The sequence below is a fragment of the Apaloderma vittatum genome, unplaced genomic scaffold (assembly GCF_000703405.1).
Source record: "Apaloderma vittatum isolate BGI_N311 unplaced genomic scaffold, ASM70340v1 scaffold13565, whole genome shotgun sequence".
NCBI lineage: Eukaryota > Metazoa > Chordata > Aves > Trogoniformes > Trogonidae > Apaloderma > Apaloderma vittatum.
Genome location: NW_009718869.1, coordinates 10,940 through 33,977, shown reverse-complemented (window position 1 = coordinate 33,977; position 23,038 = coordinate 10,940). Strand labels below are relative to the sequence as shown.

General features: G+C 37.6%; 1 protein-coding gene across 1 annotated transcript in view; it reads right to left on the bottom strand.

Annotated features, from left to right (window-relative positions):
* NDUFS4 (NADH dehydrogenase (ubiquinone) Fe-S protein 4, 18kDa (NADH-coenzyme Q reductase)) overlaps positions 1-12,655 on the bottom strand; it is a gene marked incomplete at its 5' end in the record, with an annotated part of 28,926 nt that extends 16,271 nt beyond the window's left edge. The window contains one exon of the mRNA XM_009870418.1: positions 12,564-12,655. Coding sequence (XP_009868720.1) covers positions 12,564-12,655 — 92 coding nt within the window. The remainder of the gene's footprint in view (positions 1-12,563) is intronic.
* Positions 12,656-23,038: the final 10,383 nt, after the last annotated feature.

Genomic DNA, 23,038 nt, shown 5'->3' with positions numbered 1-23,038 from the left:
GTTACAAAACAAATCATAAACATATGACAAGTGAATTTTGTAAAGTTATTGTTTTTGAGGAATTATGGCAGGAAGGAGAAAATTAACACTTAACATATTAATAAATTAACACAAGTGATCTGCTTTATGCCCATTTTTAAAACTTACAAAGTTTCCTTTAAAGTACTCATTAAGAAAATTTCCAAATAAGACCCAGACACAGTTTCCAAACATGGCACTGCTTGATTCAACATCTTCAGCCTTTGGAGGGGAAGGGCTCTAATCTGCGTTACGTGTGTGGCTGGGGGTGTTTTTTTCCCAGTTCTGTGGAAAGCTATGTTACCAGTTCAAGCTGCAAAAGACCCAAGGACGCATGATGTTTGAACCTAGCAATGAAGTGAGACACTACACATAAGCAGTGCAATTTCTGCTGCAAAGCAGGAACATCTTGGCCAATTCATACTCTAATCTGGACAGCAAATATTCTAAGGTCTGAGCTGTTGAATTAAAATTTGGATGTACAGGGAAGTCTTAAGACTTGATAACCGTAGCAAGATTTCCTATGATAATTTCGTAAGAAAGATTAACAGAACACTCATTGTAGATTCAGTTTTAATGAGCTAACAATCTCCCTGGGCTGGCAGCTAGAGCAAAGAAGACTAAAATATTTTTTAAAAATTCATTATCATGCATTCTAGTGTTCTTTTCCTTTCACCTCACAACTGCTTATTAATTCTCTATTCATGCGTAGCTGTGGAACACCATTTAACTTTAAGGGTTAAAATTCAACAGAGTATTTAGGCTTCATTTATTAAAGAAAGGATGGTGAGGGTGAAAAAAAAGGAAGTAGTAGTGTTTTAAAGTTTAACTAGACAATACTGTCACACTAGAGCATGGTCTGCTACTAAGAACAATATTGAGTTCATGTAAACCAATGCCTGCCTTCATTGTGATGCACATTTTCCACTCTTTACATCTCCTTTATAAAGAAAGTGATTTCTGTAACAGATCTTTGCCACATAGTAACAAGTGTTGTAAGACCTCAGGGAGAAAACCAGAAGCAAATTTCCAATCAAGAAATGTAAATTCAGAGCAAAATCCCCACTGATGCATGCTTTTCAGAAGAAAAGTCTCATTTAAGAAATTACAAGGAAGGCAGACCTGTTAAAAGCTGTCCCTTAACCAAATGCAAGATGTAATGCTTCTGTGTAATATGCATGGACTTCAAAAGTTGAAAGCAAGTGCTAAATAGTGTACATAATTTCCATACACAGCAGGTAGTGAAGCAAGAAAAGAACTGACATAGTTACCCTCGTTAAAGAGATGCACAATAGAGAACTGTTATGCAGTGTTAGCATACTGAAGGTCTATGCATCAGGGATGTTGCGGCTATTAACAGCTTAAATGTTCACTGTATTTTGTTAATTAGTGCATACATCTTTTAAACCTTAAATGTATTTTAGAAGGTTCTTCTCTAACAGTAACAGAGTCATTATTCCTTGGTGGGAATGGGACGAACTGATGGGCCTTCAACTGTTCCAAAATCATCAAGAAAATACGCAGCTTAATACCACTGGACAAAGACAGTTTCTTTAAATTTATCTATATGATTAGTCAAAATGGAAGTTTCTACAATCTCCCTCTAAAAAGCCAAATCATAACTAGAATGTATTAATGTTACTTCACAAACTGTTTTTAGCTTGTTCTATCTAAAAGTCTGCCCTTCAATTTGTGCCTTTATATGCTTGGCCAGTAAGGTTATTTACAGGACAGAAATCATGGTCTTACACTTCCTAATACAACAGAGAGTAATCCATCACCAATCAAGTTCAGTAATTCAACTTGAAACACTACATCCTTCCTTTCAGTTTTCTACTACTGTGGGGGAAAAAAAAACACAAAGGAGAGTACAATGTACAATTGTGTTTACTAAACAGTGATAAAAAAGTAAGAATTCATATCAGAAACAGACATTACAGAAGAAGATAGTGGACTTCTGACTTATCAGGGAAATAGAATTACTTCACCCAAGAATGCTTTCAAATGGAGCAGACATGGTAACAAAAATGTGGTTAAAAATACTAGTGCAAACTACTAGTGCAAAATACTAAAAAAGTAGTGCAAAATACTAGTGCAAACCACAATTTTAATCTTAAAAAAGCTTCTGCCTGGTTAACATGCTACTCAGTAAAAACTTTAAATTATGTAATTTATGATGATGATGTTGGCCTATGTAGAAAAATACTGTTATTAATTTTTATACATGAATATACGTGTAAATCTATTAAGTGAATCTGTAAGCAAAAACTGTCCACTACTTCAGATTATACAATAGTCTAATTTTTCTTTTAAACATTTGCAACATAGTTCTAATATCTTTTAAAAAATACTGTATTTGGTATGTCTTACCAGCATTTTGTAGAGATTCCTTAGAGCTCAGCTTCTTCTCACTTGTTAACAGTTTTCAGGGTAACAGATAACAGAATACAGGTTTTTTCCCCCCAAAAGCAAAGATTTTCTTTTGAATTAAACACAAGCCAGTTGGAGTGAATAGTACACCACAAAGATACATAGGACATTGAGGTATTTCTCTACAGTGCATGGTTCACAACACAAGAACTAAACTGCAGATAAAAACTTTGGATCCGAATATCAGATCTCTCTCCATGGTCCATGTCACCACTTAACACCAAGGACCTTCCTAATTTGAGAAAGTAGCCATGAAAGTGGTTCAAAGATACCTCACAAACAAGCCATTGAGAACTGGAAGAGCATCTGGTTCCGTTTCATCATTGATCTTCTGAGCAGAAAGAGGGAGCACTGAAGAAGCATCAAGCTCTCTTGCAGCATGACCAAGATCTTCAAGGACTCTAACAAGATTACTGGGCTTTCCATTCAAGGAAAGCTTCTTCTTTCTGACTTAATAAAACAATTCAGCTAGGGCTTCATGACCAGAAACAGCTTTTGAGTCTGTACGTGGAACTTTTTAGTTAGGCTAGGATTTGTGCCTTAAATACACAACTTAGACAGAGTACAAAAATTCAGAAAGACACATTTGATTCAGCAGAAATGCAAGCTCTCTGCAAAGAATTGTTTATTCACTATTCCTGACAGGACAAGAAGAATTCATGTCAGCTACAGAAGTATTTCATAACTGGATTTACTCTCTTAGGTGTTCTAGAAAAGATTCAGATAATGGTATTGTTTCATGAGAACATGAAAACATTGTCTAGACTTCAAAAAGCAAAATTACTCCACAAAACAGCTCCAGAAATGAAGTTACTTCTTCTTCCTGTTGGTTACTAGACTGTATCAATGGCTTTTTAGTCCTTCTAGCAGATTAGAAGCATTGCTTGCATATTTAGACTTATACAACCAAACAACTATTTGCATGTTGAATAACCCTTTGGAAGCCAGACAAACTAAACATGGCACAATGATACTCCTTTAATTTGTTCTGAGCAGCCATCACAGCAAGCTCCTCAAAACCAGTATTCTTTGATAGAAAATGAAATACTATGTAATGAAACAAAAAAATTTGCCTGCATACCCTTCAAAGACACATATTCTTTGACCCAGTGCACCAGACTAAAGCCTTGACATTTCTGCACAAGAATGTTGCATGAAGGAAGCCCAGACAAAACAGACACTTGAGATGTTAGAAGGTTGTGTAACCTCAATCTCAGACACTCCTCCTTCCAATACCCAGCAGAGATAGCACTACCATGCACCAAAAGAAAATGCTCTCAAAGAAATTCAAATCCCTCACCCCATCCTAAAATCAGGGTAAACCTACATAGGGATGAGAGTGCAATTGTTCTCACTGATAGAACCATGTATCACTTTATATAAGCTTCTGGGATACTTGCAAAATGTGTAGCTTCCTAAACTGAAAAACAAAATTATTCAAACTGAAATTTAGTAATATCGCAATGTATATTGCTCTTAAAAGACAGCTGAAGGTGACTGCAATTTCTTTACTTGGACTGTCAAGAGTTATAGAAAGCTCCTTTATCAGGGGAGTAACCTGTTGCCTGCAGACGTTCTTACAAGAAAGCTCTTCTAAACCATGGCAAACTTCATCCAACTCCAGCTGCTTACAAAAACAAGATGTAGCAAGCAGCAGAGCCTGATCTGAGCTAGGGATTTCCAACTTAAGGGGGATTTAATTGCCAAACACTAAAATATCGTGAATGTGCAGTACTGAAAATGTGTACATAGCTAGATAATCCATTAGGTACACAAATAGATATACCTGAGCTTGTACTGTATTTGACCAAATGCAACTACCAGCCAAAACCATAAAGAAGAAGCAGCCCAATTATTTAAATTAAAAACAAAACCCCAACTCTTCAGAAACAAATATATGCTCTGGCATACCAGCATTAAGTGAGGATTACCACTATTCCCAAAACAACTAAAACCTTTAAATACTAAATTTTATGCTGGCTGCTTGACAAAGTTATCCAAAATTGGGTTTCTTCCTCCCCAAAGCAGTATTTCTTAGTCCTCACTGTGGGGGGAAAAAAAAAATAGAGAATGAAATTTTAAAAAGATTACGTTTTGCAGCAAAAATGATGATTCACAAACTATCGGTGAGTACAAAAAAGACAGGCCTTTTAAGTATTTAACTCTATGCAAGTCCACTCTTAAAATAGACACTTATTAAAATAGATGTACATGTACTTTTGCTGGCAAAGAGTCTTCTCTTCTGAGTATTTCACTGTTATTGAAATGCGTTTAATTTTGAAATAATTTTAAATGTGGTTTTATACGCTAAACACGCTCTATACTGTAAACTTGTATCATTCAAAAGTCACAAACTTCACAACTACAGATGACTAAATGCAAACCAAACACTAAATAATATATAAATCAGCAAATTACTTTTATCTCGAATCTCAGGCAAAACACAGCTCAAATGAGCTGGCTGTCAGTTTGACACAACTTCTCCAAACCACAGGCTTCATACACAAGGCCATTTTAGTGAAAGCTAGAAACTGTTTCTGAAAACCTATTTGTAAAGGAAAGGGTGCAAAACCCCCCATTTTTTAAAATCTCATTTTACACAAGATGTTTATTAATTTTTAATATTTTTCCATTGTTCTTAAGCAAAATGCATGACATTGATCTAATTGAGAGGAAAAAAAAAAGAAGAAATGCCACTTACATGGGAGGAATTTGGGGTTAGGAGGAGGGAATAGGAAACTGCCTGACAAACCCCCACACCCCTTCACCCCTAAATTTCTATCCCAGTACCTTGTAAGCTTTGAGTATGACAAGTCCCTAGCACAGAGTCATATATATGGCACACAAAAATTTGTAAGGTACATTCCTCATCTAAAGAGGAATGCTGTCCTGAACTGAATCCTTTATAGTAACCACTTGAGTAAATACTATAGCTAGAGTGGATTAAGTGAAGAAAAGGTTACTCTAAATTCTTTTATCCCATTAATTTACTTTAGGAGCAGCTTGAATTTACCCTCAAGGGAAAACTCACAAGGGGTTAACAACATCTTGAAAAACCAAACATAGAACATCCATATATCCTTATTAGCTAACACAGCGGTAATGCTTGAAGAACTCTTGGCTGAATAGTAGTTTTGACAAAAGGAAATCTTGTAAGCCCGTCTTTAATAAATGCGTACTTTGCCAAGTGTTTTCTTCATCAAGCTGTAGAAACAGCTCCTACAAACCATCTTAAAATGCAATGTGTCACACTGCCTTGCGCGTAATTTTTGACACATTACTCCTTTGGTTTTCAGAGTAAAGTATATTATATACCTCAGTTCTTGGGAAAGGCTACTAGCAACAATCACACTTTCAAAAGCCTGTTAAAGATTGATTTGCTATGTACTTTGTTTCACGGCACTGTGGACTATCAGACTGAGATTTGATGAAGTTGCATCATACCAGGCTACTTTTCACTTGTGTATTTTATTTTGAGATGCAGTGTTATCATCATTTATCATAGTAAAGTCTACCCTGTCCTAATCAAAAAAAGATTATACAATTTCACTAATTTCTAAGCCTAGCCAAAGTTAGGATTTGGATGGTGAACAAACTGTGACTCAGTCTTGTAAACAGCACGTGATGTTTGCTAATAATGCACTCTTCTAGAGAAAATGGACTCACGTGTTTCTGCAGGTTTTTGCTGAAGTTTTTTGCTGTTGTTCTGAGAAACCTATTAAGACAATGCTACTCCTAGATCATCTGGCAGAAAACACAACAGACGCTAACTGCTACCTCTGGATGGCCAAGAGGAAGTTGCCAAGATTTTTGATGCCTATTTTGCAATAGTTATTAGAATCATAGAATCATCTAGGTTGGAAAATACTCTTGATCACTGAATCCAACCACAAACCTAACATTGCCAAGTCCACCACTAAACCATCTCTCTAAGCACCACTTCTACATGTCTTTTAAATACATCCAGGGATGGTGACTCAACCACTTCCCTGGACAGTCTCTTCCAATGCTTTAAAACCCTTTCAGTGAACAAATTTTCCTAATACGTGAGCCATTTCCTCTTGTCCTATCACCTGCTACTTGAAAGAACAGAACAATACCCACCTCACTACAACCTCTTTTCCAGTAGTTGTAGAAAGCCATAAGGTGTCCCCTCAGTCTCCTTTTCTCCAGGCTACATAACCTCAGTTGCTCTTCACAAGGCTTGTGTTCTTGCTCCTTCACCAGCTTTGTTGCCCTTCTTTGGACACACTCCAGCATCTCAATGTCTTTCGTGGAGGAAGGGACCCAAAACTCAACATAGTGCTCACGGTGCAGCCTTATCAGAGCCGAGTACAGGGAGATAATCACTTCCCTGGTCCTGCTGGCCACACTATTTTTGATACAGGCCAGGATGCTCTTGGCGTTCTTGGCTACCTGGGCACACCGCTGGCTCCTGTTCAGATGGCTGTCCACCAACATCCTCAGCTCCTTTTCTCCCAGGCAGATTTCCAGCCACTTCTTCCCAAGCCTGTAGCACTGCCTGGGGTTGTTGTGACCCAAGTGGAAGACTCGGCACTTGGCCTTATTGAACCTCACACAATTGGCCTCAGCTCATTGATCCAGACTGTCCAGATCTCTCTTCCTACCCTCAAGCAGATCAACACTCCCACCCAACTTTGTGTCATTTGCCAACTTACTGAGGGTGCATTTATCTTCCCACACCCAGATCACCAATAATGATATTAAACAGAACTGACCCCAATACTGAGCTCTAGGGAACATCAGCCACCAACACGATTTAACTCCACTCACCATCACTCTCCGGGCCTGGCCATTCAGCCAGTTTTTCACCCAGTGAATGGTACACCAATCTAAGCCACAAGTAGCAAGTTTCGCCACGTAAATGCTGTTGGAGATGGTGTCAAAGGCTTTACTAAGTCCAGGTAGACAATATCCACAGCCTTTTACTCATCCATTAAGTCCACTTATTAAACCACTTTGGCCTTGGCTGCTGCAGTATGCAGCATCTACTGCTCTTCTTGAGATTACTTGAAAAGTATGAACTCCTCAAAAAACATTTCAGACTTTCTGCAACCAATGTGGTGTCTGTAAGTTACCTTTAGTGAGTTATGTAGAGTTTGTCTACAATCAGAAAAAAGCTGTCCCTCTCCTAAGGTTCAGTACTGAGCCATTACTGAAAATAAGGCCAACAGGATAGACAAAACAAAACAATTTTCGGATTGGTGCTGAAATATCAATAGCATCACTGTAGTTGGCCTGCTGTGCCTGTAGTAAGAGTTCACTCCTAGAAGTTCTCACAAGGCTACAAAAAATACTTAATACCACTTGCACTGCACCCAATAGCACTGCTCTTGAATGCTTAACTCTGTGTGGCAAATCATCCTACGTTATCGTGGTTTGATACAGTATGAAAACATCTGTGAGACGGCTGCAGCTAATAGCTGATCCTTAACCACAGTTCCACAATGTTTCCAGTGTCTCACCAGCTACCAAACCCTGTAACTACTTTTGCAATAATTTTTGCTTTGAGCTTCAGCATTTACATTATCAGAGGAATAGCCTGCTTTAGAGATGCAAAGGACATTTTCTGGTAGGACATTTTCTGGTAGTCCTAATTTTGAAATGTTCTTGCAGTATCTCTCTCTGATGGTGACCAGTGACAAACAGCATTCCTCAGGGGTTGGTATTGGGACTGGTGCTGTAAACACCTTTGTCAGCAACACGGACAGTGGGATCAAGTGCACCTTCAGCAAGGGTTGTTGCTACGGGGTGCAGTCAACAGCTGGAGGGAAGAGACACCATCCAGAGATATGTGGACAAGCTTGAGAGGTGGGCCCATGCAAATCTCATGAAGTTCAAAAAGGCCAAGTGCCAGGTCCTGCAACTGGGCTGGGGAAATCTCAAGCACAGATACAGGCTGGGCAATGAGTGGATTGAGAACAGCACTGTGGAGAAGGCACTTGGGAATGCTGGTGGATGAAAAACTGAACATGAGCCAGCAACGTGCACTTGCAGCCCAGAAGACCAATCACTTCCTGGGCAGCATCAGAAGAGGTGTGACCAGAAGGTTCAGGGAGGTGATTCTGCCCCTCTGCACTGCTCTGGTGAGACCTCACCTGCAGTACTGCATTCAGCTCTGGAGTCCCCAGCATAAGAAAGATACGGATCTGCTCAAGTGGGTCAAGAGGAGGGACATTAAGACAATCAGGTAGCTGGAGTACCTCTCCTACGAGGACAGTCTGAGAGTTGGGACTGTTCAGCCTGGAGAAGGGTCTAAGAAGAACTTATAGTGGCCTTCTAGTACTAAAGCGAGCCTATAGGAAACGTGGAGAGACTCTTTATCAGAGTGTGAAGTGATAGGATAAGTGTAACAATTTCAAACTTAAAGAGGGTAGATTTACCTCAGACATTAGGAAGAAATTCTTTCCTGTGAGGGCGATGAGGCACTGGCACAGGTTGCCCAGAGAAGCTGTGGATGCCCCCTCCCTGGAAGTGTTCAAGGCCAGGCTGGATGGGGCTTTGGGCAACCTGGTCTGGTGGGAAGTCTCCCTGCCCACGGCAGGGGGGCTGCAACTAGATGATCTTTAAGGTCCCTTTGAAACCAAACCACTCCATGATTGTCTGAATATTAGTATCATTTAATCATTACAAAAGTCCTTTTTTACCTGCAAATATTTAGGGGTACCTTCCAATTCGAGACAGCAACTCAGGCAAACATGTCTAAGCTGCTGAAGCTCCGGGCTAGACACCCACAATGCAGCATTATCAGCACTGACTGCTTAACACACAGATGCTGAACTGGACAACTTCTAGCTATAAAAAACAGTATTGATGAAGCCTACTAATAATGACTGAAACAACCCACAGCAATTTAAAACATTTCAGACCCTCATTTTAGGCAGAACCACTGAAGCTTTTTATAACGATGATGGAAGCTACATTATTCCACGTGTACAAACAGTTAAATCATTCGGAACATTACCTGAGGGAGATTTGCTGCCGACAGCCTTTGTCCTTTATAGCCCAAACTTCCTAATGCAAGCAAGGTCTTGAGAGACTACTTTTCACAGAGCCATTTGTTCATACTCTTGGAATATGACCTAATTGGTGGCCAGAGATTCAAAATGTGATGCAAGAAGTATATTTCTGTTTAGCTTTGTTCATTTTGTGTGTTATTTTCTTTTAACTGTTTGCTATTTTATTCAATACTCACTGAAAACAACTACTAACTGAAACAAAGAAATCATTTCTTGGAGGTGTTTTACACAAGCTAAGCATTTAACTCTCTTTATATTGAAGAGTCTCACACTTTTTTAATATTAATGTGGTCTAAACTACTGTATTTTCTACTATTCCATTAGAACTCATTTTTCAGCTGTATCCAACACATGCTGGGCTGCAGTAAGAAGACAACGGACTACTGCTTAATAATTCAAGGTCAGGATGCTCTTCTCCCTCCTATTTTGTTTTCTTCCCAAGAGAATAATATTTTAATACTTACAGAACCAAACAGGACTTTAGATAATTCAAAAGAATCCCCGTTGATCAAGTTATAGCATACACATGTACATGCAGGAACACAAGATCTATAAAATCACTGGAGACAGACAGATGACTTCAACTACAATATAAAGATACAAGTTTTCAATACTCTGCTAGCCTTGTAAACATCAACTCACAGAAGAGTTCAGTTCAAAATTAAGTTACAAGAGGAGTAAGTCAAATACGGATAACCATACCCCATTTTCCATCTGCTCATGCAGGTGATCTGAATATAAAAAAAATAAATCCATAAGATGATGGCTTTAAAAAACAAAAAACCCCACCTTATGACAAAGGCAACAAATGCATCAAAATATGATTTCATGGTTTCTAACAAGATGAATTTATCTGGCAGTAACACAAGAGGAAGGGTCTATTCTACTTAGAAGTGGAGCATCAAGTTCTGGAACACAGTTTAATCGCAACTTGCATGGAAACTGGATTTTTATTACGTGTAGGAATATTATTTTAAAACCAGAAAATTCATGTAATGTGTTAAATCAGTTTTAATGGGTTGTAATTAAACCAACTGAAAACTGGGAAATACACTGCAACAACCTAAGTTAACACACTATTCTACTTTTTCAAGAGATTTCATGGGTGTCTAGAGAACTAATCCTGAAAGAGCTGAAAATCACATCAAATCTCTTCATGAAGATTTTCCTTGCTAATGGGATATAAATTTTTGCCCATTAACAGAACATCAGGTATTTTACAGCAGTAAGGAAATTCTTTTCAAAGAACTCAACTAAATCTACAAATGAAAATTTTTAAAGAAAATAATCTAATTTTCTATCTTTTTTCCAGGCCCCACTATAATCTAAAAAATAAATAATTTATGCATCTAAAGGATGCACCTACATGCACAATATAGTAGAAAAATACTATTCAGTCTGACATTTAACTTAACACTTAAAAGAACTAAGAAAAAAGTAATAATTTGGGTTCATGTATCAAAATTAAATAGAATTATTCAATGGCTGCTACAATAAGATCTCAAAAAAGTGCCCTGCAACTACGATATAAGCGTCTTCAATTTGACGAGAACTTAGGACATTAGAAATAACCACTTCACTTACAATTCATATACACTAGCACTAAGAGAACTGAATAGTTGTATTTCAAATTAGTATCACTAACTCAACTGGAAGGATAAACTCTTACAGCTAGATAGGGTAACATACTAAGTTAGGATAAGGTACATTTAAATACAAAATGGAAGACAGAAGAACATTTATTTTGTGGTCTATCTTCACACTGTAGTCTTTCATCACCTGAGGTCACAATAGGAAAATGTGACACTGTAAATTCAGGCATTATAAAAGCCCTACTTAGATTATTATTTTATTTCATTTTTTTTAATGTTAAGGAGCAGCACTACAATTATCAAACACATTTCATAATTCATTCAGGGAAATGTAAGTCTCTTGACTTGGTGAATCTTACTTACACAGTGACTCATGTACATTAAATGAAATTCTCTGAATCCCAAGTTATGCAACTGAATTAGCAAGACAATCATGTTTGCTAGAATACGCTATTAATTCTTCCCTTATTTTTAAACTTAAAATTATAATACTACTTTCTAAATTCAGAAGAAAATTTACAGAAGAACTGTGGGGGTTTTTTTCATCTGTAAGTAGATTTTTTTTGCCACATCTATATTACAAAGCATGAGAAAAGTTCTAAACAGTTGTTAAAGTAGGTGCGCTTTTTTCCAGCAGCCACTTAAGCTTCAGCTCTCTCAACCTGCAGTTATCGTTACAAAGGTTCAATTTAAAAATACGAATTCCAAATATTTCTTAAGTACTTAACACAACTTCAGGGATACAAGAAAGTATATAAAATGTGAACTGTGTGGTACATATGATCAGACTTTCTTTTTCTAAAGATTCAAAAGTGATACAAAAACCAATGAAAAGCATGCCTCTGTTGTGACGCATTCCCCCAGAAGTCTTAGAAAAATTATACTATTGAATAATATAAACACAAGTGTCAGGTTGCATCTAGAGTAACAGACCACACATTATGGAAGAACTTACAAGAAAAGATTGCCAAATTTCTGATCTGCTACTGATTAGCAGAAGAATGTTACGCATTTGTTCCTAGTTGTAATAACCTTCATGCATATTCAAAAGACAGTATATGTGCACAGTAAAAAAAAAAATCTTGCATGATGCTTCTTTACACAGTTGCTTTAGCAATACACGTCCTGATGAAGATTATTTCAGGGAGCTGGCAAATTCTGCATAACTTCACTACACAGAAAATACACCCATAGATTTCAAAAGGAACAAATTTGTGTAAATTAAGGTTCATACTTGTCCTTGGTCATAACATGACAATAAAAAACAACACACTCATCGTTTTATATTGCTTAACACTTTCAATGCCATATTTCCTTCGCACACTTATGTTTCACTAATGTTCCCCTCTTAAAAATGAAGGATTACTGCTTTGTAGTTCACATTTTTACGGCTTTCCTAGAAGAACGCAGAATACTGAATGCCTATTGTGCAGAAATAACCCTGAAGGCTGTATCATAGCAGTATGCAGTAGAAAAGCCTTACCAATTTTTCATCAACTGTGATGAGTTGCGTGTCTCGAGTTTGGTCCTGTGCCAGCCGCCATGTGGAAGTGCTCAGTGACCTGCAGTGCAAGACTCGAAGTTAAAAAATGATTCATGCAATGAGAAAATAGAGGCAGACAAATCTTACATAAACAAGTTACTTTAACAATATCCGTCTTGTAAAAAAAATTGAAGAGGGAGAGATGAGGGCACAAAAATCCTTTTTCTCCCCAATTAGTTCTGTCTGCTGAGTTTTTGGCAGACTCCCACTTAGCAGTTCACAACAGGCTGCACTTTATGTCAGCCTACAGGCTCCCTGTCACAGAGAGACTGCCAGTGGCAAGGACTGTACTGCTCTATATGAATGTACAGTAGCTGGTTTGTCACGAACAGACAGAAAAACACAAGGCTGCTGCAAGCACTCTGGAACTCTGATCCTTAAAATGATGGCATCAGAGGAAAAAAATCCTAAATCTATTTGTAATGGTAAATCCTCCAATTTTACATGTTAACAAAAGAATATTAATTAAATTAAATTAAAAATAACAACAAAAAAAACAACAAAACAAACTTAAGAGGATAATTCCAATAAAATTATCTGGTTTTGAGTGGGCAAAGCTCACAACTATGTTGCTTCATTTTTCAACCAGTATGGATCACCTTATTTGTTTCCAAGAAATACAATCAATCTTCTCATGTAATTACTAAACCTGCAAGGTACAGATGGAAACACAGAACCCAACTGCACATCACTGAATTAAGAAGTACAATTTGCTCTTAATTTACATTATATCACTAATGCCAGGATTGGACCCTCTGAGTACAAATTACCTTTTGGCAAAATAATGTAACAGCAGGCAAAACAATCCAAAAAGCATAATTCTCTGAACTAATACGGTGCATTGCATTTAACTAAAGTAATTTTAAACAGGCACAAAAGTGCAAAAATATAAACAATTGAACGGTAAAGGAGACTAAGCTACTTTCGTTACTACTGTTGTCCTGAAGTTTATCTAATTTGTGAAGTCAGACATGCTTGCAGCTGCAAATGAACTTTAGGATTCTGCCTATGGGATAATTTCAACCACACTTCCAGTTGTTTAAGGTTATTGGTAATGTTCACCTAACTTTTGAGAAAACCATCCACAAGCACCTTTAAAGACATGACAGCTTTTAAAGCCAAATTCCAAGACTTTCAGAAAATCTGCAATACTATCCAAACTTACCCCATACCACATCAACTATAACTGTTAAATAGTAATGTGAAAGGTGTTTCAGGAGTAGATAACGTGCACAGAAGCATTCAGAACAGGTAGAATTAGAACAGAACTTCTACTGCATTTTACTTAGCTATGGAAACATGAAGACCTAATCAGGGAAACAGTCTCTGTACCACATTCATCTACCATGTGTTCTAATCTCCAATCCCTCCCTACGATTTGAAGTTCTGATGAGAATGCATTAGAAGACATAAACTTGATAATTAAATTAACCTACCTGCACTGGATTTAACACCTTAAACAAGCATTTAATTTTTGGACAGTAATAATATTTTTTAGGAGGTGAAACCTACCGCAGAAAGGAATCTGAAATTATTTACTAAAAAGCAAACCACAAGAATCTTATAAAACTGAGCAACTGTTACATTTCAAACGCAGATCCCCCAGATCCATACTTCTAACACAGATTTTCCATTTGCCAATAATTCTAAAAGATCTTCCCCTTGTGGAAAACAAATTCAAAACACATTTATAGAATCACCCAACTTTGTGACACAGACATACATATCTATTTCTGTTTAAAATGTCAAAATCTGTCTGAAAGAGTACTTTGAAGAAGAAGATGAAGTTTTCAAGTGCAAGGGAGCACAACAATGTGATAAACATTGAAATGACAGCTACTCTGTTAGCTCAAATTCTCTGTCCTGGAGAACGTTTGGCTCAACACAGCTGTGATTTTTTTTAATTTGTACATGTAAAACAGTGTATCATAAAGCCACAGCAGACAGACACTGCAGCACATCACAAGAAAGGGCTCTTAGATGGTCCCTATCAAAAAAAAACACCAAAAGAAGTCATCCTAAAAGTCTTCAGAACACATTACACATTACCATTACACATTACCAGTTCCAATGGTAATTAGCTTCCACAAAACTTCCAACCTTAAACAAGGCAAAAACACTCTAACAGGAAATTAGTTTCTCCCCTGCTCCACGTATTTTAGTATCAAAGTAGTACGCTGCAGGTATTCCAGAACTTCATAAGATCCAGCATTCACTACACTACACAATACACGACAAAAGAAAGACATTCGATTATGCAATCAAACTGGTCTTCCTTTCTGGACAGAAATTAATCTAAATGATGAATCGAGAAGTTCTCTGTATCTTGCTATACCCAAAGGTCTGATCTATAAAGACTTAAGTATGCTAGGATTTAAGTAATAACACTGATCAGAATCACATTTCTTCTTGTAATATAAATGCAACTTGGAACAAAATTCAGCACAAATCAGTTTGAATTAATTTGGCTGAGGGTTTTGTTTAGCTTTTCCATTATTATTATTATCATTCTTATATTAAAAATTGTAAGTAATTTGGAAAAATACTAATCAGCTTTGAAAAGTATAAACGCCATGCTCTTCCAAAATTACTTCCACCCATCACTGTGTCATTTGACACAGTTTTTACTCAGATGATTGCTCATCTTGGAAATTTTTGTATTTGTAGAAAAAAAACCCCAAACAACAAAAAATAGATTTCATATCATTATAGTTAACAAGGAAGAGCAGGGTGAAACCCCACCAGATGAAAGGTGGGCAGAATCTCTTCCTGAGATGCTTCTACACTGCATACAGAGGGAGCTGATTTTTTTTTTCACACAAGATGTCTCTGTCTGCTGGGATAAATCACAAAAGCACCACACCTTAGAGCTCTCCATGACGTTTTAGCTCTTATCTTACAAAAGCAGATGGCTTACTAACCTAAGTCAACTTCTGCTCCTTCTCATCATTTTTCAAAGCCATTTTTCTTGACTACACTAGTCCGGAAAAAGCCCAACTGTTACTGGAATTTGCAAGTTTGTACATTTCTTAAGTGCCCAGCCTTTCGTAAGTTGGAAAAAACATACTTTAAGAACTTCCAATCTGAAAAGTGGTTGAAAACTGGCATTTGGACCAGACTAGGAATGTGAAATGCAAGTCCTTGGAGGTCTCTCTGTGTAAAAATACATAAAACACCTGCTTTAAAGACAACAAGCTGTTGATATGTTTATGTTGCATCTCACATAGGAAAGTAATCTGGAGCTTTGTAATACCAGCAACTCTAAAATATCATGTGATCTGAAATATCACTATTTAAAAGTTAATAGTAAAAAGTGTTACTTCATTCCTAGAGTGCTTGTTTAATTTTCAGCAGGTTTCCCTGCAAGTTTGTCCTTAGTGTCAGGCACATAACTTGAGAAGATAACCAGGAAATAGACCTCTTTCACACAATTGTCTCTTTTCAAACTCCTGCAACAGGTATTATTTCATCACTTGTTTCCCCTTAGAAACAGTATAAACTTCACAACACGTATTTTACCTTCAAATTAAATATATATGCAATTTAAACAACTTAAGTAAGCACTCGATTTAATCCTTTTATTCTCATAATTCTCCCATTTAAAACACAGGTCAGACAAACTTCCTTCACAACTACTATCTCATTAAAAAAGCGTGATGAGACTACAAGCTGGCTACAAGCTCTGTTGTGATCTGCCCAAACATTGTCTTATAGTGAGCTCCGTACTGCAGAACAAACAAGCTTTCAAATGTAAAAGCCTATGTTTATTAAAATAGTTAGCCTTTAAAATAAGAACCCTTCAAAATTACGTAGACAGAAGTAAAGCTAAGTTTTACAAAAAAAGTCGCCCATGTGCTTTATGATTTAGCAGATACTTACCCACAGTATTCCACATTAACGTTTGTGGCTAATCCAATCTGCACCTTCTTGGATTATACCTAACCCTTCACAAGGTCTTCTAGTGCCTAAGGTTTTCTTTCATCAAGGAGGCCTGGCTGTGTGTCTAGTGAACATAACACACTTAGTCCACAGTGACCCAGACAGCAAAATTCTTCTCTTACTGAGGTTTGTCTTTCTGGGCCTCTTCCTTCAGATGGATCTGGCATCACATGCCTCCTCCCCAAAAATATTCCCTCTCTCAAATATTCTAGTCACTCTCTTCATGGAAGATTCCTTCTTCCTCTACATGTTTGTGGGTCACACAAATACAGAGTTGTCTTTCTGTTTCCATGCGCACGGATAACTTGCACGAACATACAACAGCTCCTTTGGCCTCAGAGACCACCCCTCAATTTCTAATTTGAATTACAATTATGAAAGCTGTATTTTCTCCCCACCCCATGTCACTGTCTTGGGCATTTAAATTCCTTAAACTCCTATACAATCCTGTATTATCATTTTACACTATTACACTATTATAATTCAATAATTTCTACCATTTCTTAAAATTTCATTATACTTACTCTTACAGTTCACTAAAATGTAACTTTATATAACACAATTTTGTCTTTACCATTGATCAGATTCATGAATTCTGCTATAAAACTACACACTTCATTGGTATTTCTGTATTTCAGTGTAAGGAATTTAAAAAATGTTCAGGTCACTTTTTCCTCCACAGTTCTTTAGGGAGGTATTGTAGACATACAATGCATCTAGACTGAGTTATATCTAAAATTTGTTATTCTAGACTCTCACAGCAAATCTGCCAGATCTATACTGTGTAGGGAGACAGGAGTAGAAATCTGGCAATGACTACACTACATGGTCTTCTTGTTAAATACTTGTAAAAATTCTCTTACATTAGCTTAGTAGAATGGAATGAATTAATGGTGACTACTAGTGAAAATGTGAATTTGCAGAGTTCAAAAATTACTACAGGTATTGTGTATCCTGAAAAAACAAATGTTGTGATCATCTAACTACATGTCTTCCACATGAAGTGTTTACTCACTTCCCTTCCATTGTCATTTGCTATTCTAGCAAAACGACAAATGAGTTCCACATCTCTTCTACAAAAATGGAGGGGTCTATTGAGAAGCAATTGGAAGGTCTTCACTACAACACAGAATCACAGAAAGCATCATTAAGGTTGGAAAAGACCCCTAAGATCAGCACGTCAACTGTCAGCCAAACACTACCATGATCCCTAAATCATGTCCTTAAGTGCTACATCTACACGGTTTTCAAACACCTCCAGGAATGGCGATTCAATCACTTCCCTGGGCAGCCTGTTCCAATGCTTCACCACTCTTTCAGTAAAGAAATTCTTCCTAATATCCAATGTAAATCTCTCCTGGCACAACCTGAGCCCATTTCCTCTCATCCTATTGCTACTTACTTAGGAGGAGAGACCATCCTCCCTCTCACTCCAATCTCCTTTCAAGTAGTTGTAGAGAGCAATGAGGTCTCCGTTCAGCCTCTTTTTCTCCAGGCTAAACAACCTCAGTTCCCTCCGTTGCTCCCCACGGACATGTTCTCCAGACTCTTAACCAGCTTTGATGCCCTTCCCTGCACCCACTGCAGCACTTCAATATCTGTCTTATACCGTGGCGCCCAAAACTGAACACAGTACTCAAGCTGTGGCCTCACCAGTGCTGAGCAAAAGGGCATGATCACTTTCCTGCTAGCCATACTATTTTTGAAACAGGCCAGGATGCCATTGGCCGCTTTGGCCACCTGGGCACACTGCTGGCTCATGTTCAGCCGGCTGTCCATCAACACCCACAGGTCCTTCTCTGCCTGGCAGCTCTCCAGCCACTCCTTCTCAAGCCTGTAGCGCTGCAGGGGGTTGTTGTGACCCAAGTGGCCTTGTTGAACCTCATAAAACTGATCTTGACCCATCAATCCAGCCTGTCCATATCTACACACCAGTATCAGGTCCCTTGACCATCATATCCCACTGTGCTATAAGGACACAGCAGAGTTCCTTGTTGTAGTGAACATATTTCTTACATTAGAGGCCCCACCTTTGGTGACACCATTAGCCAGTTCTGTTGAACTGGAGAAACAAAAAAATGGACAGCAAAAGTCTTTTGTGATATCAGGATGAGGCATATTAAGGCACCTGACTTCAACATTCATCTGAGAAGTTTTGGAAATCCATATTCCATCTCTAAAATTCAACAAATCTGAATTTCTTAAATGCATGCTAAACAACCTGTGTTTAACTCCTATATGTTTTGGGGGGTTTAACCACATAAATGAAAAAATAAGTAGAAGTCTTACAGAAGAGAATGTCTGCCATAGAGCCTCTGCAAATGTCACAAAGAATCTCCCACAAGCCTAACAGAAGGTGAGAAGCAGCCATACTTAACAGGCATGAATTTGCCTTCCAGAAAGAGCAATGCTGTGACTGGCAGGCTATATAACACCCAGATGTGAAAACTTGTATTTACTTGATCTAATTTAGTAGCCAAGATTTAATTCATTGCACAAAAAAAAGGCTCCTGAACCTCTTTATGCAACGTATCTGACTGTTTGATCTATTAGCACCCCCTTTTGGTCAGCTGCTGGAGATATGCTAAAGAAAACCAGGTATCACAGCACAGGTAATCAGATCACAACATGGAGATGAAAAAAGTCTTGAAGAAAACCTCATGTACCTCACAAAAGACGAAGGCAGTCATTAGGAAGTAATTGTATATGATGTTTTAACTGATACTGAAAGACCATGGCACCAGTAGATGTGAGTACACATATATGCAGAATTAGAAGCCGTGATGAACCATTTAGCACATTGAACAGAAAATCACTCTTAGAAAACCAACCTTTTTTAGTATTATGTTAGTTTTCAGAAAAATATAGGCTTCACAGCATAGCCACCAAAAGACATTAAATTCTGCACAAAAAGAACGTGGGAACTTCCAGCTCAGAACTTCCATAGCATCCAGCCTAGTCACACAGAGCAAATAAGCAGACTAAAACCAAATCAGTATAATGTTCTCTCATATAAAATACAGATATTAATGACAGCCTGTTATACAATGTCAGATACAGTACAGATCACAGTATTCAGCCGCAGTATAACACATTTTTACAAAGAGAGCTTGTAAAGTTGAACTTGTGAGAGATGAACTAAAATACAGAGTTAAGATAATACTTCCTTGGTACTAGATTCACTATTCTAATTAAAGTGATAAAGCATTAACAGAGTCAATGGTATTTTATTTTTCCAGGACACATCTACTATCCTTATTATTTCCCAACATAAACAAAATATGAAATATAACCCCAAACAATGCCTCTGGAGACCATGTAATTCTATTTTGTAGTATGACCTGCATGAGTAACTTTGAGGTTTTAAGTAAAAGGAAGTTTGCATTTATAAATAGTTACATTCTTAGACAATACTGGCACATCCTAATTTTTCATTTGCCTACAAAATGAAGTTACATTAGAAACACAATAAATTATGTTACTGAATGGATAAAAGGAATACCAATTTATTTGTTCTGAATCCCTGTATTAAGTGGCAAAAAAGATCAAAATTTTAATAGAAATATACAAACACTGCTTCTACTTGCTAGAATATTCATATGAAAAATATACATTTTCCAGGTATGAGCCTGGAAAACCAGGCAGGAATTGGTTGTGCTCTTCTGTTAAAAATTTGCATTATGAAAAGAAGTAATGGTCTTATAAACATAATGAATTAATGTGAAAACAACTTTAAGCATTTGACTTGTGGTTTGTAACTTAGTGTACATATTTAAAGATAAATGTTAAGTTGATGTTAGAAATATTAAGTTTTAAAGTTGTAAATACTACATCAAGTATAAAAAAATCAACTTGTGGTTATTTTTGGTTCTCTTATAATTATCTGACAGATAGGAAAACACTATTGATTATCTACTTACAATCAAGGTATCAGCTGAACCACAGCACTATGCAAACACAGACACAGTCCTTCCAGAACTACCAAAGGACTGGAACACTACAGCCACACTTGGCACACCAGTGAACTCCCCAGGACAAAGTCAACTCTCTTAGGACATACCTTGAATTGTCCACCATCAGTTTTCCTCATTTAATCAGCTTTATCGGGATCAACAAGGAATGAGGGAGGTTAGCTCAGCCTTAGTGCCAAGCCTGCATTACCCCTGACTCAATCATGGCCCCATTTGAGCTGCTCTCTAGCCAGCTAAGTGAGCTGACAGCACCCAGCATACAACAGACCAGCACAATCTTTCAGAAGACTCCAAAACACAATAAGCACAGGCAGGCTCTGCCTACTCCTGTAGAGAGCTATAGACGTGTCTCCATCACACTTTTGAGGACCACATCTTGTGGGCACATTAATTAGGTGGGTACATGCACCACACAAGCATACACACAACAAAACCAGCTTGAGTTGAGGAACAGCTCAGGCAAAAATCCACAGAGCTAGCATGGGTTCAAGTCAGCACACTGGCAAAAGGGTGCTGCACACCCTGAAACAGTTCTTCACAAGTCTCAGGCTGATAGCAGACTGTTTCTCAATGTGCTCGGATATTATGCCAGGACTTCTAGACTGCCATGTGCAGGCAACTCAAAGTATGCCCGTGGTATCTAGATTATAGTAAACAGACTAGAAACACTTTTGAGAGACGATCTTAAAACGCTAAGAATAAATGACCCAAATTATATAAATATTTGTATAGCAGAAATCATAAAACCCATTATGAAAGGAGATCTGTCCTACTACTTTTACAACAGTAAAATACCTAATTTATAAGATGTCCATCTGCTGCTGGGTGACAGGAGCTCTGAACTGCTGCCACCTGTACAGTTACTGCACAGCAATTTCACTACACACTACTCTCCAAACCAGAAGACCTAATCTTAGAAATTAACCTCAGACCACAATATGGTAACACCAGATTCCCTGTGAATCAGTGGAATCTGTAGGCAAGTCAGACGAAAGAAATGCTATGAAACACTAGAAATGCTGTGAAGCCCCTATCAACTGTCAACCGAATTTTGCATTACCTATTTAGAAAATCTAATAAAGTTGAAAAGGAAGAGGGAAATGTTATGTAGGGATTAAAGACAAAATACACAGGTGACATATTTGCTCTGTCTGTGCTTTTTAAATGTCAAAATTCTCCCCACACATACATATTCAGGCATTCACAGAACTAGACAACCACTAAAAACTGTACTCTCTTTATAGTAAGAACAACACAAGTCAAAGGGTTTTATTCCAAAACCGTGAGGAATGAAACTAACGTTCCACAACCCACCTCTTGTCTTAGGAAAGTTTATGCAGTTTGAACAAGAGCCTTTGAATCATGTAAAATTAAACAAAAAAAAAACAAGTAAAGATTCCTCTGTATTAGCAAACTGGTTTATGGCACAGTACAGTCCTGTATTTCACCCCTGTCCTTTCCTCTTGATTTAGCTTTTCTATTTGACTGCACTTGCAGGTTTAACTAATACTCTAGTGTTCTAAACTAACAGCAACATCTAAAACATGGCATGTAAATAAAGACAATTTCTTTTTTATTTAATGGCCTCAAACACTTGAACTGTAAACTATCGAATTCAACTATAGTATGAAAATAGAATAAAGTGTTACTAGAAAACTACACCTTGTTTTCTAATGGTTCATGAAAGTCAATGAAGCTATTTGGCTAATGAGCCTCAGCTGTCGGGCAGCTATGAAAAAATGTATTTAAGAGCTATCTATTCATTTATGACTACAGTAATTTGTAAAAAACACTTAGAGACAGCCAAATCCCTCACAAATGGAATGTGACATGCAAAAGCAGGTCACTTTTTAGAGCTGTATGTTCTCAGCAGTTACCCTAGATGAGAATGAGATTAGCTAACATTACCACATATGATTTTATTTCACCCTTGCTTTGTCAATTTGCCCTGTCTCAGCCACCTTACCCTTCCATTTCTTTCCTGACATCAAGCTTTTGTACCAATAGCCACTCCAGAGTTATCATGTACTTAACTATCCTCCACTGTATCACACACCTTAATCATACCACAGCACATTTTTTAGTTCTTCTGTCTCTGCACATCATTCCTTTGTTGACATATTTACAACCTCCTTTTCAGATACTTGTGAGTGGAACAACCCTCATGATATTTCAGCAAATCTCTGCCTACAGAGTTACATACAAAAAAGATACACCAACGGTACCATCTTACATGCAAGAATGTAACTTGAGTTTTAAGTCAGCTTGTGTTCTAACATTAATAGTCTGAAGTCAAGCTCTGTCAGATTATGCATCAGGGCCCTAAGAGTACTAACAGGTTTTAATGGCTGTGACCAGCCCTACATAGGGCCTCCAAGAACATCCCCTGCCTGCAGCCTTGGAGTTCTATGTAAGCTCAGTCTGGGTCTTCAACCCTTGTCTAAGCAGTATCAGTAAGTGTACTCGCCTCCAGCTCTGGCTCCTGTCTTTGAGCCTGGCTAGAGC